The following is an 18294-nucleotide window of genomic DNA, read 5'->3' as shown; positions in this document are numbered from 1 at the left end:
CCCAATTAAAGAAAATATGGATACCTTTGATTTCATCAAAAGTTTATTTCTGCTGTTTAAGAAATGTCCTGTTTGTGTGGCACAAACAGATCATGGTTGATCTCTATCCACCCAGGGAAAATTCCCTGTTAAAAAATGTAAAGAGAGGTGGGGGTGGGGAGAAGGAGGAAGAGGAGGAAGAGAAGGAGAAGAAGTAGTAGTAATAGTATTCATAGAATGAAAATATTTCCAAATCACAAATCTGAGCATCTATATCTAGAATATACAAACACTGTCAAGTCAGTAGGAAAACTAGTAACCTTGTAAGTGGATTAAATATTTTAAGACAATTGACTAAAGAAGATATGTAGATAATAAATAGGCACATGAACACATGGGTGGCTGGAGTCAGTGGTTGTGGAAATATGACTCTAAACACAATGAGATGCCTTTTCCTGCCCTCTGGGGCAATGCTGTGTAAAAGTCAGACAGTAGCAATGCCAGATCTGTGGAGACAGGACGCTCACCCATGGCTGGCCAGATGCAGAAAGCTGAAGCTAGTTTAGAAAACAGTTTGGCAACTAAAAAATTAAGAAGAAACTTGTCATGTGATCTAACAAGTCCACCCCTATATGCCAACCAAAGAGTATTAAAATATTTCTCTACAGGAAGGCTGTCCATGAATACTCACAGCTGCATTTTTCATAGTAGCCAGAGTGGGAATGACCTGTGTCTGCACTGGGCAGTTGGGTAGAAAATGCAGCCTGTTGGAGCAATGAAAATACTGTGAAAAGAGAAAGACAATAAAAACAGCACTGAAACTTTCTATATCCTGGATGAGCCTGGGAAGCATGTATTCAAAGAAATATCTCCCAAAGGCCATATGTACAACTTCATTTAAATAAAGTGTCCAGAAGGAGTAAGCTATAGAGATCGTAGATTGATGGTAGTCGAAAGCTGAGGGCAGGACTGGGAACTGACTTTATGAGCAGAAAACAGCATTTAAGGATGATTATATTATTCTAAATTCAAATTTTGTCTTAGTTTGGGTGAAGAGACACCATGACCATAGCAACTCTTATAAACATTTAGCTAGAGCTGGCTTGCTGTTCAGAGGTTTAGTCCAAAATTGTCATGGCAGGAAGCTTGGCATCGTGCAGGCAGACATGATGCTGGAGAAGGGGCTGAGAGTTCTACATCTGGATTCGCAGGCTACAGGGAGAGACTGTGTGCCACACTGGCTGTAGCTTGAGCATGTAAGACCTCAAAGTTCTTCCTCCAACAAGGCCACACCTTCTAATAGTGTTACTCCCTATGGGCCAAGCATTCAAACACATAAGTCTGTAGGTGATATTCCTATTCAAACTACCACAAATTATAAAGACTTTGATTTTATTTTAAAAAAATTGAATACATGAAACAGGCAAATTTTATCTCATGTATATTACACCTCACTAGTGATATCAGAATAGTATACTGTGATCATGACAGCATAATACTGATAAAAGAGCAGACAGGTAAGTCAGTAGAACAGAGCAGGGCTAAAGGCTAGACCCATCCAACCGAGTCAACTAGGCTTTGACAAAGGCAGTCTTAATGCCAGGACTACTGAGTACAGATGCAGAAAAATAAAGAAGAAAAACTCAGCCATAGGCCTCAAGTATTATAAGTGTCAAAATAAAGCGCAAAGCTGTGAAACTCCTGGAAGATAACACAGGAGAAAGCTGGGTGACTTTGTGTTTACCAGTGAGGTTTAGTTATAATATCTAAAGTATAACCCATGAAAGTAAAGGTTGATAAAAATTAGAATTTAATAAAGTTAAATATATAAAATAAATAATAAAGTTAAATCTGAAAGATGCCAGCTAAGGAGTGGGAAGAGAAGGGTTTGACTTGGAAGGCTGGGGTCTGGCTTAGCTGGTAAAATGCTGCCTGTGCAGGCTTACAGTTCAGAGCGCTAGCCTCTGTATAAAAGCCTGGCAAGTGCTCACAGTTCCAGCACCGAGGACCCTGGGGCTTGCTGGCCTGCAGTCTACCTGAATTGACAAGCCCCAGGTCCAGTGAGGAAACCCTGTCTCAAAAGTGATATGGAGAGGTAGAAAAGACACCTGATTTTGATCTCTGTGCTCACCAACACACAGATGAACATATCTGTGAATATACTCTATAGAAGTCTTAGATTTTGAGAAAAAATATTTACAAAAGAAATATTTATAATAAAGGCTCTCATTTGAATATTAATTAATTTCAATCTCATTCTCATACAGAGTATACTTAAAACTCAAAACTGGAAATCCCTAAATACCCCAATTGAAAAAGAGCAAAAAATTTAACCAGGCAGCACTTGAGATATGGATGCAGGTGGCAGATAAGCATGCGAAAGGGAAGTGCAGAGTCAGACAGGAACGAGATGCCACTGTGCACCTATCAGACTGTCTGACTCCCAGAGCCAGCAACACCAGTGCTGGGCACAAGCAGAGCGCTAGGAACTCACTTAGTCCTGCACCTCGGAAAGCAGCGACTCTTGGTCTGAGTCGGAAGGTGAGAAGAAGTGTGGCGTGTTTTCTCCCAAGACTGTGTCTTCAGCATAGTCGGGCATGTGAGCTAGAAGGCGCACATTTTGGTATTACTAAGTTGAATTGAAGCATGTCCACAGAACAGTCCTACATGTGTGTGTTTTTAACTTCTCAAGAGCCAGAACTAAGCAGTCAAGCTAACCACTCAAAGGTAGGTAGGTAAGTGGAATGTTAGTTAGCAAGAGAACGAAACGAGCTAGCAAGCCGTGAAAAGACATGGAGTGAGGTCCACACTTGGAATGTTAGTACCTGGTGTGATTTGGGACAAATCACTTTCCTTATCATGGAAGGTCTCCACTTCTTCAACTGGAAGGGGAATTAATCTGCCCCTTCCAATTCCAGACTCTCAGACTTTGAGATGAGCTGGAATGTATATCATGGCATAGGGCACTTGAGGAAGCAGAACTCCTAATTGTAAAAATCCTGCCACACCATCCCCACCGTGTCTTCTCCTGCTGCCTTTTGTTGGCTAAAGACTGATCTCTCTAGGCCAGTTGAAGGTTGATGGACACTGGGCTCAAGAACTGTCTGCTTGCCAGGCAGTGTTGGCATACGCCTTTAATCCCAGCACTAAGGAGGCAGAGGCAGGCGGATCTCTGTGAGTTCGAGTCCAGCCTGGTCTACAAGAGCTAGTTCCAGGACAAACTCCAAAGCTTCAGAGAAACCCTGTCTCGAAAAACCAAAAAAAGTTTGCTCGTTCTCACATTGTATTTTTTCAGCCTCCCATGCTTTCGCACATCTCAATCCTGAACTCTCCTCTGGCAGAGAGTTGTTTGCCTCACTATGAGAAAAATGCCTCCAGACAATGTTCTAGGTTGTCTTTTAGTCCAGAGCTGAGTGTTGTCTGAATGTGGTAAGATTTCCTAGTTTTTAAGTAATGCTCCCTCTGAGCATTGAAGGATTATTCCAAGGCATGCCCCAGTGACCCAGAGATGTCTCACTAGCTACCACCTCTTAAAAGATTCCATGTCTTCCCAGTAGCACCACTGTGGAGGTCACACCTTTAACATAAAGGCCTTTGGGGACATTTAAGCTGTAAACAAGAGCAGCCAGATTCGCTCACTTTTAAAAATTGTTGAAGAGCTTTGGGCATTGTTGAGTGAATCTTTGTATTAGTTAGGACCCTCCTGGGACAGGGTCAGTGGGAGGTAAGACCTTTAGTTGACTGTTAGAACCCCAAGGGATCTGCTGGTGTGCTTCTAGTCCATTCTGAAGGCCTGGGAACCCGAAGGCCAGTGGCATAGGTTTCAGTCTGAGAGCCAGCAGGCCTCAGGCCAAGAGGAGCCAATGCTGCTGTTCAGGCAGGAAAGGCCTTGCTTTGCTCTATCCTAGCTATTGTCCTGTTCTATTCAGGTGACTAGAAGAGGCCTGCCCACTTAGGGAAGGCAGCATGCTTACTCAGCTTACCAGCCCAAGTGTAATTCTCATCCAGAAACACCCAACAGACACACCCAGAATAATTGTTCAAACGTCCTAGCACCCCATTACCTGGTGATGCTGATGTATAAAAATGACCCTCATAGTCTTCAGGACTGAAGAGCTTGTGGTGACGGGCCCTCTCAAGGTCACACCGAGCATCAAGCTGAAATAGGTGGCTGTGTATTGTGAGTGGCCTCTTCTGCCACTGTAAATGTTCCTCCTGGTGCTTCATTTTGATGCTCCATTTGTCTTTAAGAGAAAGGACAATCAGAGTATGGTGTCACATGCCTTTAATTGAGAAGCAGAGGGAGAGGTAAGTGGATCTTTGTGAGTTCAAGACTGACTTGGTCTACTTAGGGAGTTCCAGACCAGCCAGTATTGCACAGGGAGGCCCTGTCTCAATTCAAGGAGGACAGGGTGGAGGGTCCAATTCTCCATCAGCCTCTAATGGCACAGACCATTTTCTGGCCCTCCAAAACCTAAAACTAAGTCCCATGAAAACCAGCTCATCCGGTTTCTGACTTTGCTTTGCTCTTAGGACTTTGTCTAGAGAAGCTGCCTGTGTCGTCCTCAACCAGTAATCTCCATGTGGACCGGGAGCAGGATGTCATCACCTGCTACGAGAAAGCCGGGGACATCGCGCTCTTGTACCTCCAGGAGATCGAAAGGGTACGTAAGAACCATGTGTTTGTTCCAGCTGCTCTCCTCCCCAGCTCTGCACCCGAGTCGGATTATGGGTAGCTGTAGCCTACCTCTGGAACACCGTTGACATGTCTGCCTCTGCATGCGAGCACTGCTTGCATTCCTGAATGTTATGGAGAAAATGGTCATAGGTGTGGCATCTATGAAAATAAGTGGGTCAGTGTGTTTGTGCAGATACGACAGTAAGGGCTATCCATACCTCTGGCATACCGGGATTGGCCAGTCACTCTTGTTTTCCTGGTGTAGACTCATATCTTTGCTTGATCTTCATACTAGCAGGTATTTAGCTGCAGTTTGGGCACTTTACCTTGATAGTATGGTAGAGGCTTGCCAGGTTCTTAACTAGTCTTTCTGGAATAGAGACTGTCTCATGAGACTCTCTGGAAAGGCCATAGCAGTCAAATGTTTGGTCTGTCTCAGGGGAAGGAAAAATGGCAGCTGACAAGAATGTCACACAAGCAGAGACTGAGTAAGCAGAGGAGGCTGGAGGAGGGATGGGGTCAGGGACGGGGTCAGGGACAGGGTCATGGATGGAGTTAGGGAAGGGGTCACGGATGGGGTCAGGGCCAAAGATGGGGTCAGGGAAGGAGTCAGAAATGGAGCCAGGGATGGGGCCATGGATGAGGTCAGGGACAGGGGTCATAGATGGAGTTAGGGAAGGGGTCACGGATGGGGTCAGGGCCAGGGACGGGGCCAGGGTCCGGTCTAGGGAGGGGGTCTAGAATGGGGTAGGGATGTGGTCAGGGATAGGTGGCCATCTTACCTGTTCAGAAGGACCCCTGTCTTTCCGGTCTGTTCTTTACTAAGCTCCTTCACAGCTCAGCCTCAGTTTCCCTATCTATAAAAGGCTCATACAAGTAGTCCTGCCTCATGAAGTTCTTGCAAGAACTCTATAAGGTAATGTGGGAGTGTCATCTATCTATCTGTTGCTTTCATTGGTTAATTAATAAAGAAACTGCTTGGCCTTTGATAGGACAGCAGCTTAGATAGGTGGAGTAGACAGAACAGAATTCTGGGAGGAAGAAGGCGGCGAGTCAGACGCCATGCCTCTCCTCTCCAGGCAGTCACCATGATTCTCCCACCTGACACAGTCGCAGGTTAAGATCTTTCCTGGTAAGCCATACCTCGTGGTGCTACACAGATTATTAAATATGGGTTAAAGCAAGATGTGAGAATTAACCAATAAGAGGCTAGAACTAATGGGCCAGGCAGTGTTTAAAAGAATACAGTTTCTGTATGATTATTTCGGGGCATAAGCTAGCTGTGCAGGAGCCGTGCGACGGGAAGTGGTCCGCCGCTCCACACTACAATAAGGTCACATGGATAAAGACAGTCTGGATCCAGGAACATACTAGATTCTTGGTGTCACTAGTTTGTAATGACACTAAGTCCTCACCATTTCTTCTGTGGCACTTTCCTGTGGTCTAACCAAAGCTGGACCGATATGCACCTGTGGGATTGTTGGAAACAATAACCAACCTTGTAAGACTTGAATGTGATCGGAAGGTTTGCTTTCCATGAGCTTTCAAGGCCGTGTTTTTCTATAATGACTAGAGGGTAGAGGAACTACCTAAGCCTTTTTTCCCCTGTGTATACAGCTGGGAAGTAATTCTTACAGAAATCATTTCACAGTGTGTTCATGGGTGTGGGGAGAGACAGCCTTGTCTCTGGGCCGGGAAAGAAGAAACTCAGGAGTGGCTGGGAACTGCTGAGACTCATTTGACCCGGGCCTGACTAACCATGACTGTAAGACGCAGGTTTGGGGAATTCAGGTTGATGTGGCTCTCTGACCAGTATGCTGTCCCACTGGAAGGTTCTGTGAGGAGTGAATTTTGTTGTTGTCGGAAATGATGGTGCAGGCTGATTTTGAAGACTGTGTTCCTCCCCTGCCGACCTGCCCTGACTGGCACATGGCTGTAGAAAACCCAGTTCGTCCCAACTGAGCTCTGCTGCTGACCATATATTTTGGCTTTGATCAGAGACCTTCATTTCTCAGCTCACCGTCTACATGTCCACTGTGGAGCTGCCCTTCCCTGGTAGGGAGAGAGGGACTCATTTGTCACGTGTGTCTGCAGTGACACAGGAAGTGGTAGATGGGATCTCCTGCCTTTTGTAGTAATTCCCTGGTTACTGGTGTGTTCTTCAGCTGGACAGCAGGGGAATCCATAGCCATGGAATCCAAAAGAACCCTCCCTTCCTCCCTCTTCCTCACTTCCTTCTGTTTTGGTTTAAGGGAGTTAGGTTTTGAAAAGAAAGTTAAGGCCCCGGGATACCCAGCAAGTTTGGCCAATTAGGAACCAGCTCTTTCCTGACACCCAGTACAGGGCTCACCTCACCAGTTCATCTCAAGGCTGCTGTGTGGCACTGAACTGTCATCCTCCCACCCGCCACACCCGCCACACCCACTTGTAGAAAGCATTCCACAGTACTGGACTGTGAGAACCCCGACCCCCAGAACCCCAGGGGAGCACTTCTCCTGCCTCCATCTAATCTCAGCCTCTCTGCATGGCTCTTTCTGGCTCTGATTTTTCAGTACCATTTCCTTTATGGAAACTTTGGACCTGCCCAGACTTGAGCAGGGAGGGAGGTTGACCCAGCCGAACATCTGCTTTGACTGCAGTCGGTACTCAAGACGTTTTATGTTGGGCAGTCTAGAAACTGGGGAGACTGCGCTGCCTGGGAGTTTAGGGTTTCATTGACCTTATTTGTTCTTAAGATTGAACTCGGTTGACTTGCTTTTGAACTTTTAAAGAGTTTTGCTGGAGTGAGAACAGAAATTGACTCTGAGAGGAGTAAAAGCCTGAGCAGGTCTGGGACAGGTAGTGCCTTACCTTCCAGTCATCCCAGGAAGAAGATCTGATGCGCCTTCACCTTGCCAGGCACTGGGCAGAGGCAGTGCACAGTGGCTTCTCCTACCCTCCTGCCCTCCTGAGGTGAGGCAGCTGCTCTTTGCCAGGATTTATTGTCATTTTATTTATAGGAATTGGCTCTTAAGTTCATTCATTAACAGTAAAGCTTTGGGAGAACTCTTAAGGTTACTGTAGTGGCTAACGGTTTTCCAAATCTGAGGCTCTGCCATTCTCTGAATCTGCCTGCAGTTAGTCTTTTTGTTCATCCATGTAGGAGCTGTACAGAGGGGCAGTGGATGGCACTTCAGAAAGGGGTCTGAGCTTGTCTTCCTCTCAAGTCCTGGTCAAGACTCGGCTTAGCTGGGGAACTTTGAGGCATGCCGCCTAGCCTGTGTGTGTTCCATAGCCTCATCTGTAAATAGCTGTAGGAACTGCCATATAGTATTCTCCAGTGAATTGCTAGCACGCAGCAGATGTTAGCATAGTGTTCATTACAACCTTTAAACGGTCCAGGTGTCTAGATGAAAATCTGGACTATTACAAGCACATTGTCTAGTTAGGAACATAGTGACACGTTTATAAAGTATTCTTTTGGGGTCATGTGATTGCTCTGTCTGTACTGAAGCCTGTTCTTCCTGTTCCTGGGTTTTGGATTGTTCTTTACACTCAGATGGACTTGGCCTGTTCATTTATTTGTGCTTCACTTTCTGTTTTCACAGCAGACTAGTAGGACTAGAATTGTCTAATGGCAAAGGGTTTGAGATCCAGCATTCCCAGGGATGGTGGGATGCCAGGTAGCTGGGTGCTGGCCCCAAATGTGGAGGCAGGGTCAAGGGAGATGAGTCAATGAAAGCTGTGTGTTCAGTGTTTGGTTAGGGTTGTCCTCGTCAAATGAAGGTTATAGAGATCTGGACCAATGATGTTCTCTGATAGTTTGTTTTCTGAAAGAGAATAAAATATAGCAAATATTGTGTGTAAAATAATTTGATCAGACTAATCAAATCCAAGCAAATAGCATTAACAGTGACATATGGTGGCTTTGATTAGTTTATATTCAGATAGTGGCAGCGTGCCAACAGTAAATAAAGTTTTCTGCTCTGTTAGGCCCTTCTGGTGGTGCAGTGATATGGATAAAGATGACCTCATCCTTGCTGTCATAACCCAAGTCCTGCTTTTTTGGCACTTAAGTCATCCTGTCTCCGGGCTTTGCATATACTGCCTGGCCAGCTGGTAGCATTCTAGAGCAGGAGCAGGGCCAGGGTGGAGCTCTGCCTTCCACTGACAGTTCATTTCTTCACACCCGGTTTTGGAAGAGAAGCTAAAGCTACATTGCAAGGCATCTTTACCTGTTTAGGGGCCATTCTAGTGCTAAAGTTCTGAGAAGATACACCAGGTCCCCAAGTATTGTAGAGCCCAGCCCAATACCAGGTCCCCAAGTATTGCAGAGCCCAGCCCAACACCAGGTCCCCAAGTACTGCAGAGCCCAGCCCAGATTCCTTCTCCTCAGTTAGCTACTCAGGGACCACAGGTCACGACTTGAGTTATGATGTCTGCCCTGCAAGGGAGCTTGAGTGGCACAGCTGAGTGAGACGGATCCAAAGCTGGATCAGATCAAGGTCACTGTGTGTCTTGAATTCAAGCTGGAATTGAAGCTGCCGAGAGAGGCAGGGCTTGAGTTAAACACATAAGCCACTAAAGTGGCTTTCAAATGTGAGGCAGCCAAGACAACGTCCTCCTTACTGTCTGTTTCCATCATTCACTCCAGCTTAGAGCACAGGTCAGTACACGAACACTTCCTTAGGGAATGTCCAGAAAGGAACTGGCCAGCCTCTGCTCTTGCACCTATAATTTTGAGCCTGACATCTGACTGCCTGGACCTCTGTCCTCCACAACATTCTTAGAACTCCAGACAGGTCCAGTAACTTGTGTTCACGGCTGTGCCTTGCTATAATGCCTTTTCCTTCCAAACAGTAAAGTATTCTCTTTTTTTCTTGGTTTTTTGAGACAGAGTTTCTCTGTGTAGCCCTGGCTGTCCTGAGAACTCTCTCCATAGACCAGGTTTAGCTTGACAGGTCCCACCATGCTCTTTGTTGGCCAACTGTTGACGCTGGAACTTTGGACTAGAGAAGCAGTTGAGTGCTTTAAGTGGTGTTTCCTAGGAGTGTGGAAGACTGATGCTGAGAGAGTGTAGATTTTGATGGCCTGCCTTGAGAGCTTTCAGAGGAGAATATTAATAAGTGGCCAAGAGACCATTCTTATGATATTTTGGTGATAATGTGGCAGCTTTCTGCCCTTGTCCAAAAAAAAAAAAAACTGCCAGTGGCTAAAGTGAAGAAAGTTTAGATCAGTAGCCTTGGCAGAGGCGATTTCAAAACAGCCTCTTGACTCTGCCGTATGGTTATTAGTGCTCAGTCTTATTCAGACCTGTAAGGAAAAGGAATAAGCTGAGCAAGGAAAAAATTTAATATGTCCAGTTTGAGGAGAAAAGGAGCACCAGGAAGTGTAATGGAGCTAAGTCCAGCACTCAAGGAGATGAAAGTTTAAAGCAAAGCCTGCTGCTGGGTGGAATAGAAGGAGTGGTGCCCTCGGGGCAAGACCCATCCAGCTATGCTTTCAAATTGTGAAAGGGAATTACAGAAATTACAGAAAACCTTAAACCAGTTTAGAGGTTGGATGGTCCTTTCACAGGGGTCATCTAAGACCATCAGAAAACACAGAGATTTACATTGTGATCCATAATAGTATCAAAATTACAGTTATGTAATAGCAACAAAAATAATTTCATAATTTGGGATCACCACAACAGGAGGAAGTGCACTAAAGCGTCTCAGTGTTAGGAAGGTTGAGAATCACCGGCTTAAGCAGTGGGGGAAACCAACAGAAGGCTGACGTAGACGCAACTGGAAGAAGGGGCCAGTTGCAGCCCCAGAAGGTGCAGAATTTGGTGGCTTTGGCTTCATGGTGCCCACATTTGGCAGTTTGGCACCAGGATGCCTTAATGGAGAAGCTGCAGAACACATCCCTAGGAACCTCGCCACCTCAAGAGGATCAGGCTCTCAGCCAGCACGAGGAACACTTTGGTGTGGGAAGACTACTTTGAAGCCAGAGAATAATGTTGGGCCAGCGTGAAGTCAAGATCAGCTTCAGGAGGAGCTGACACCCAAGTGCACTCTGCACCGCATTGCCAGCATGTTCATGCACAGGCATGCAGTACGTCACATGAGCTGGTCAGTACTTTGTCAAAAAATGAACTTACATTAGTAGTTTATTGTAAGTATTCAGAACATGTACAAGGTAGATTAGGCCAAGCTGTGATGGTCGTTAGGTGTATTAAATGCTCTTGTAACTTATGATATATTTGTCAACATTAACCTCTTGGAAGCTGAGGAGTTTCTCTAGGAAGGATATAGCCATGACTAAGAGATGTACAGTTCAGGAAGCATGTTGACATAAAGAAACTGTTTCAATAGATTCAAAGAAAGCATTTGGTAAAACCCAGCATCTTTTCGTGGTTAATGGAAAAGACAGCCAACAGTCTAGAGATGGGTGGGAACTTACTCAGCCTGGGAATAGGGTATATTCCCCCAAGATCTGAAACAAGAAAATTAGTTTTTTAATTACTTCATTTGATATGTTACTAGGAATTCTTCCCTATGTTTAGGTCAGCAAAAGCAATAAAAGACATCTAGACTGGAAATTCTTTGCCAGATATGCGATTGTATAAACGTAAAATCCACACGCACAAATCTGTCAAAACTAATAAACAAACTCAACAGAGTTATGGAATATAAAGACTAGAAGACAAAGTCATGTGTTTCTGTACACTAACAAGGAATGGTTATAAAGTTAAAATTAGAGCATGTCTACTAACATCAAAAGACTAAAATTCATAGGAATTCATGTAGCAAAAAGTGTTAAATAGAAAAGGACTTCTCATGGATTGAAGCTCTCAGTCCATTAACGTGGTAACTTTCTGGAAACAAATCCAGTAACAATCAAAATATGATCCACTTTTTTGAAGAAGGTTCAGAAATTTATGTGAAATTTCAGGTAAGCCAGAACAGCCAAAACATGTCTTGAAGTCAGTGAATTATGTTGGAAGACCCGTACAACCTGACCTCTGAACTTTCTACAAAGTCATAGTCTTCATCACCAAAATCACACCAAACTAAACAAAGAAAAAGTAGGCATTCAACTATATCTTTATCTGTCTGTCTGTCTGTCTATCTATCTCTGTCCATACATCTCTCTGTCAGGCATATTTACATAACAATATGAAAATGGTGATATAATGAAACATAATCTTAAATCTAAAAATAATAATATAATAAAAATAGATGAAAAGTCAAAATAGAAAGCATGAATATACTAATCTCAACATCTGTGTCATGTGTTATTAGTTACTATATAAAGTTGAAATATGAAGGTAAAAGAATAATTGTCTCCCCTTTTCCCTTGTATGTGTATAGTTTTTATACACACATACTAATGTACATATAGTGTAGTAAATATAATAAACTTAGTATTTAACTTTAGGGAAACTTTTAATGAATTATATGAACAAAATTCTGGGGCAGGAAATATAATTTATTGGTGGAATGCTTGCCTGGCATATATAAAAGCCAAGCTTGATCCCTTCTACTGGAAAAGAGATTTCTCCTCTTGTGACTACTTCAGTTAACTTCTGTCAAGTTATAACTAGCATTTATAAGATGGCTTCTTTTTGTAAAATGATTTTGTCTCTGCTTAATATGTATGTGCACAGAGATGTGTGCATTGCTACTCAGCAGATGTTGCGTGGGCTATTACTTTATGGTAGAATTGTAAGCCAGTTTTTAATTTTCTTTGGACAATACTGAATTGCTTTTGCTTTTGAATAACATAGCATTTCAAAAGTAAAGGCCATTGTCAAAAGAACTTGAAGGGTAATTGGAAAGTTTCAGTGTTGGACCCTCAAATTTCAGAGTTGTTGCATGAGTCTGGAAGCCAGAGGAAGACCTGGATCAGAAATTAAACTGGAGAGTTGGTCACATGCCAGTGAGTTTTGAAACTCATAGAAATAGATGCTGTTATCTCAAGATAGACATAAGAGAAGACAGGGAATGCCTAGGACATGACTCTGTACATATCTGTGACCCTTGACTTGACACACTGGAGGAGGAAAAGCCTGCAGTGGGGTGGAAGTGCCGTCCCTGCAGGAAGAAACACTACAGAGGTGGGAAGGAACCGGGGACTTTTGCTAAGGTGTAGTGTAGTGTAGACACAACCATCTGGATTTTGTTATCCAGCAGTGGCGCGTTCTTTCCTTTGTACCCAAAGGGCAGTTTGTAGCTTAGAGAACCAGCAATTGCTTCGCTTTTCTTTGGAGAGTAAATTCAAAGCCTTTGGGAGCTGCTGACTTTCAGAAAACGTGAGCAGCATGTCTGCAGAGCACCTGTGTGGTTTTTAAGTGCACTGTGAGTCTGGGCCTCTCTGAGACATGCTTTGTTCGCTGATGTGTGTTTACAGTTCACTCTGAACTCAGCTCGCAAGTCTCTTATCTGATGAGTTGGCAGCCTTTTCTGTTCTGTTTTTTCAGAGCTAAAGATTTAAATCTTTTCAACCTGGTTATCCACGGCACAAGGTATCCGTGGCACAAAAGGCCATGCTCAGGAGGAAAAGGAGTGACCGTTTTTCTTCAGCTCTTTCTTTGAGGATAGATGAGTGCCACTCAGCCTCCCAGCCTGAGCCTACAACTGGGGAGTTTGTCTTTTGCCGAATTCCACACTTAGTGTCAACTCTGTCACTTGCTGGCTCTCGGTGGAGGAGTGTGACTGCCTGCCTGACCAGAGCCATTGGTAGATAGTGACTTTCTGCTCTTTGCTGAGACCCGATTCTGCTTGACTCAGCCTCCCTGGTAACATGTTGGCATTTAGCAGAGACTCCCTGTTTGATGATTCTGTTGACCCCATGCTCTGAGCAGGGCTGCCCAATGCCCCCGTGAAAGACATCATCCTCTGAGCTCTCCCAGCCAGCCTTCTGCAGGGCTGCCCAATGCCCCCGTGACAGACATCATCCTCTGCTACTCATGCTGCTCTTGGACACTGCATCTGTCTCTGTCAGATGAAGCTGGCTGTTCAAGTCTTCCATTGTCTCTGTCAGATGAAGTTGGCTGTTCAAGTCTTCCATTGTGTTTGGAGCTAGGGTTTGAAGGAAGGTGGCATTGATCTGTATTTGATTAGTTTTCCAATTCTTTCCCCTTCTAGGTAATGCTAACTAATATTCAGAACAGAAGCCCTAAGCCTGGCCCTGCTCCCCACGATCAAGAACTAGGTTTTTTCCTAGAAACAGGACTTCAGAGAGCCCATGTCCTCTATTTCAAAAATGGGTAAGCTTTCTTTTTGTTGTCGTGTTTTTAAATCCACTTCCTAAGAAGGAAAATGGTCTTTTTATATGCTATCTCTGGTTCAGTTGTTAGAACAGGTGATTTTAAATATGAATTACAGAACTGGGGAGGTGCTCAGCAGGTAAAGTGCTTGCCCCACAGGCATGAATACCCAGATCTACACATAAAACCAGGCAGTGCCAGTAATCCCAGTTCTGGGGAGTGGAGGTGGATCCCAGGGGCTAGCTGGCTAGCCAGTCTAGCCTCAATAGTAAGCTCCAAATTTGGTAATAGTCAGTGTCTCAGAAAACAAGAGTGCAACAGATGCATGCTCACACACACACACATGCACGCACACACACGCGTGCCCTCACACACATGTGTGCTCACACACGTGTGCTCATACACATGCACGCACACACACGCATGCTCACACGCACGGACACACATGCACACACATGCGTGCTCACACACATGCACACACATGCGTGCTCACACACATGCACACACACGTGTGCTCACACACGCATGCTCACACACATGCACACACGCGTGCTCACACACGCGTGCTCACACACGCGTGCTCACATATGCGTGCTCACACGCACACACGCACACACACGTATGCTCACACACACGCACGCACACACACGTACATTATGTGCTATAGTTGGATTGTTTTATAAAAATGATGAGCATTGGTTCTTTCTGTGTCCTCTCCATCTGACTCTCCTGACTTCCTTTGAGGTTTGGGGGTAGGAGAGCAGAGAGGGGGACCCTTGGGTGAGTATGAATTCCCAGTAGGGAGCTCCAAGGCTGGACTTGTGACTCTGGTGGAGCCATGTCTCGGATGCCCCTCCTCCTCCACATGAATGGCGCTTCCTCTCCACTTCGCCTAAGGAGACTCCAACACACAGAATCCCTTTCAATAGTTTAATGGTTCAGAAACGTGGATTTTCCCCTCCCAAGAGCTTTCTGCACACATGTGTGATGGCCAGGACTTTTCTCCCCAGACTGCCTTTGAGAAGCTTAGAAGGGTCACAGAACGTGGACGGAAAGGATGGCTCTAATGCATTGATGTCTGTTTTCCTTCCGTGTTGTTCTTGTGAGAAACGTGCTGATTCTGTTGCCATCTCTTCAGTTGTCCTTGTTTTGACATTGTGCTGCAGGATAGATGTGCATGAAGACCCACAGTAGGTATCTGGTTTCTCCCTTGGCTTTGCATGGGAGGCCTAGAGGCCCGTCCCCTTCCTCTGGGAGCAGTAGTCCAGTAGTGCTTTGAATGACAGAGGAGACACAAGTCCCAGTCTCTGACACAGTGAACGTTGGAGCCCTTCCCCCCCATCTTCATTTTCAAGACCTTTAAACCTTGAGGTGTAGCTCTCAGAAGGGGTCTGCCTGGAAGCTCACTGCTGTGTGTACCCATTTTTGTATTGTTGAAAGTAAATCGGTAGTTTCCAAATTGTATTAAACTCTTTGAGAAGGAAGGCCCTCTTTGCTCCAGAGTTCACTGTTTCTGCTCAGCATGGCCTGCCAAAGACCACAGCCAACATGCCAAGATGTGGGTAGCTTGGTACCTTTGGCATGAAGAGGCTTCAGATCTGATCTCATCAGCCACTGACTGAGATCGCCTGAGCAATGAGGCATGTCCCTTAGTCTGTTCTCTCTGCTTCTGCCAATGGAGGGCGAGGGAGGGCACAGGGAATGTTCTTCTAGTCGTCTGTTGAGTCCCCTTTTCACGAAGAATCCCCAATCCTTGCCTTCTCTAATCTGTGGGATATATTGACATGGTTCCACTGGGGATCCCAGGGGCCAAGTCAATACCTTCTACATTGTAGAATCTACAGGAAGTTTCTTCTGTGAGATTGCCCATGTGGACTGGACAGCTCATTTTGAAGCCTATTTGGGGGAGGTGGGTGGGAATCGGGACTGTTAGGCTCTGACCTCATCCCCAGGATGCTGGCTGCCCACTGCATACAACTAAAGTGTATTAATGAAAGGTTTGCACGGTTACATTCTGTGGATTACATCCTGATTCATTTCCAACACATTTTATTTTACCAAAATTCGAGGAAGTGCCTTGACGCGGCCGTCTGGGCCCACTTACCTTTGAAGCCTTTCTTCTTCTTTTCTAATGCTTTCATATTCTTTGTGCTCTGCAGACCAGGTACTCTGAGGGCTCCTCCCATCTGCAGTGTTCAAAGGCTGTACTTGGCCACACTTGAGAGCTACTAAGTATGTGGAGGTGCGAGTCCCTGTTGAAACCTCAGTGATTTTGGATGTTTGCACTGGTGGGTTCTTGGGGCCTTAGGGTCAGCTGACCCTGGACATTGAGCCCATGGAGGAGCTGCTGTCCTATGCTCTAGGCCCCCAGCAGTTCTGTCTTCTGGTGTTACTGCTGTTCGTCACCTCTCCTTATTTCTCTTTCTTCACTTTTCCCTGTACGGGTGAGCGGAGTGATCTTTCAGTGGTAGGAAAATGCAGTGTAGATGACTTTTGTCTTAGGTAGAAATAGATAAACATCTTAGAAATTTACTCAGATCCACACTTAGCATCTGGGTTGTTTTTATGTACTCACTGAATTATGGGGATGAATCTTACCTTTTATAATTTTCCATCATTCCAGGAGTAACTACCAAACTAGTGTCCTCGAGCATCTTCCTGGGAACTTGGTCCTGCTGTTGTCTAAGCTGACCAACTGCCTTGACTTTGTACCCCACTGTCCTAGTCTCCATGTCCTTGTGAACCTCTCCCTCTCCCCCACCCCTTCTGGGCGTGCTTCCCTTTCCCTCCCTTTCTTCCCCTGTTACTGTCTAGGCCTCCAGCACTCCCAGCCTTCCTGTTCCAGGAGTCCTTGGATATAGCTGGATGTGGAATGAACTCACCTACCCTTCATATGTATTTCTCTGATCGTCCTGGCTAGCAGCCTATTAAGAATGAAAACATTGCTGGGTGGTGGTGGCTCAGGCCTTTGATCTCAGGGAGGCAAAGGTAGCAGATCTCTGAGTTCAAGGTAAACCGGTCTAGAGTGAGTTCTAAGACAGCCAGAATTACACAGGAAACCTTGTCTCAAAAAACAAAAACAAACAAAGAAACAAAAACATTTTACCAGCTGTGTTGGTGGTGTGTACCTGTAACCCAGCTTCTCAGAAGACTAAGATGGAAGGATTGCAAGTTCAAGGTCAGCCTGAGCAACAGTGCTATTCTGTCTGAAAACAAAAGGGTCTGAGCTGTCACTGGCAGTGGTATGTGCAGGAAACCTGGGTTCAACCCCACCAAAAGAAGTTACCTGCCTGCCTGTCGGTTTGTCTATTTCAGCTGACTGACAAGCTAAAACTGTGACAATATTCGGGCGAAGTTGGTTGAGGTGGTGTCTCGGAGAGAAGCAGGCATCAGGTGGTCGCTGGGCTCCAGAGGCCAGGGTTTGGAGCTGGACATAGGCAGGTCGCTTCTCACTGACAGCACAGCCAGTGGCAGAGGATGGGCTCACCCATGCTACTTCCCTGCTTAGAGTCACCAGAGACGCTTGCTTCAGGCTCTTCAACCCTCTGTTGTAAACCAGGCTAGTGGAGGACATTTCAGGTCATTTTGCTTTTATCAGCAGGGTTCCTCCCCTGCTTCTGAACTGGTTTTAAGCAGGGAGGGTAAGCATTGGCTGACAGGACAAGGCAAATGTCTCTCAATTGGGAGACAAGCCTCTTAGGTTGTGCCATTAGTTAAGATGCATCACTTTCTTAATGGGAGTCCTTGAGTCAAAGAAAGCAGTGTGGATGGTGCAGGTCTGGAGCTCCCCTGAGGTGCTGCAGTGCTAGAGCTTTTGGAGTTCCGTTTTCGCAGAAACAGCAGACCACTAATCTCTGTTAAGCATGTTCTCAGATAATCTTGTTGACTTTTGCAGAGTGTCTAGCTCAGCTCAGTGTAGCCTAGACAGAAGGCTTAAGACAGAGCATCAAGGCTAGTGGGTGGGGACAGGGAAAGAGTCAGATTTGGAAGCTTGCTTTTGAGTCTGTTCTGTTCTGATATGCACCTGAAGGGAGCATCAGCAAGGAAGATGGACAGACACAGACTGAACTCAAGTCATAAAGCTTGAGTTTTATCATGTTGTTTTTAGCTAAATCCCAGCCAGTGGAATTAACAAGAACAGTAGGAGAGAAGTGTTGTCTGGGAGCCAGCTCAGGACCTGCAAGAAGTGGAAATAGAGCCAGGAGGAGAGCTGGTGGAGGAGAGTTGGTGGAGGAGAGCTGGTGGAGGAGCCAGCAGGGGCAGAGCTGGTGGAGGAGCCAGCAGGGGCAGAGCTGGTGGAGGAGCCGGCAGGGGCAGAGCTGGTGGAGGAGCCAGCAGGGGCAGAGCTGGTGGAGGAGCCAGCAGGGGCAGAGCTGGTGGAGGAGCCAGCAGGGGCAGAGCT

The 18294-nt window shown here is 45.6% G+C and overlaps 1 protein-coding gene across 5 annotated transcripts in view; it reads left to right on the top strand.

Moving 5' to 3' along the window:
- The window catches only part of Ttc7b (tetratricopeptide repeat domain 7B), a 190113-nt gene that overhangs the window by 26705 nt on the left and 145114 nt on the right, over nucleotides 1–18294 (top strand). For 3 of the 5 annotated variants that reach the window (XM_026780674.1, XM_026780680.1, XM_026780689.1), the window contains exons 3-5: nucleotides 4513–4643; nucleotides 13771–13892; nucleotides 15059–15082. In XM_026780674.1, coding sequence (XP_026636475.1) covers nucleotides 4513–4643; nucleotides 13771–13892; nucleotides 15059–15082 — 277 coding nt within the window. The remainder of the gene's footprint in view (nucleotides 1–4512; nucleotides 4644–13770; nucleotides 13893–15058; nucleotides 15083–18294) is intronic. The other 2 variants (XM_005343452.3, XM_013346495.2) reach the window with 1 other exon arrangement.

This window comes from Microtus ochrogaster, chromosome 1 (genome assembly GCF_000317375.1).
Source record: "Microtus ochrogaster isolate Prairie Vole_2 chromosome 1, MicOch1.0, whole genome shotgun sequence".
Lineage (NCBI taxonomy): Eukaryota > Metazoa > Chordata > Mammalia > Rodentia > Cricetidae > Microtus > Microtus ochrogaster.
Note: the sequence above shows the minus strand (reverse complement) of the source record. Positions and strands in the feature narration are given on the sequence as shown.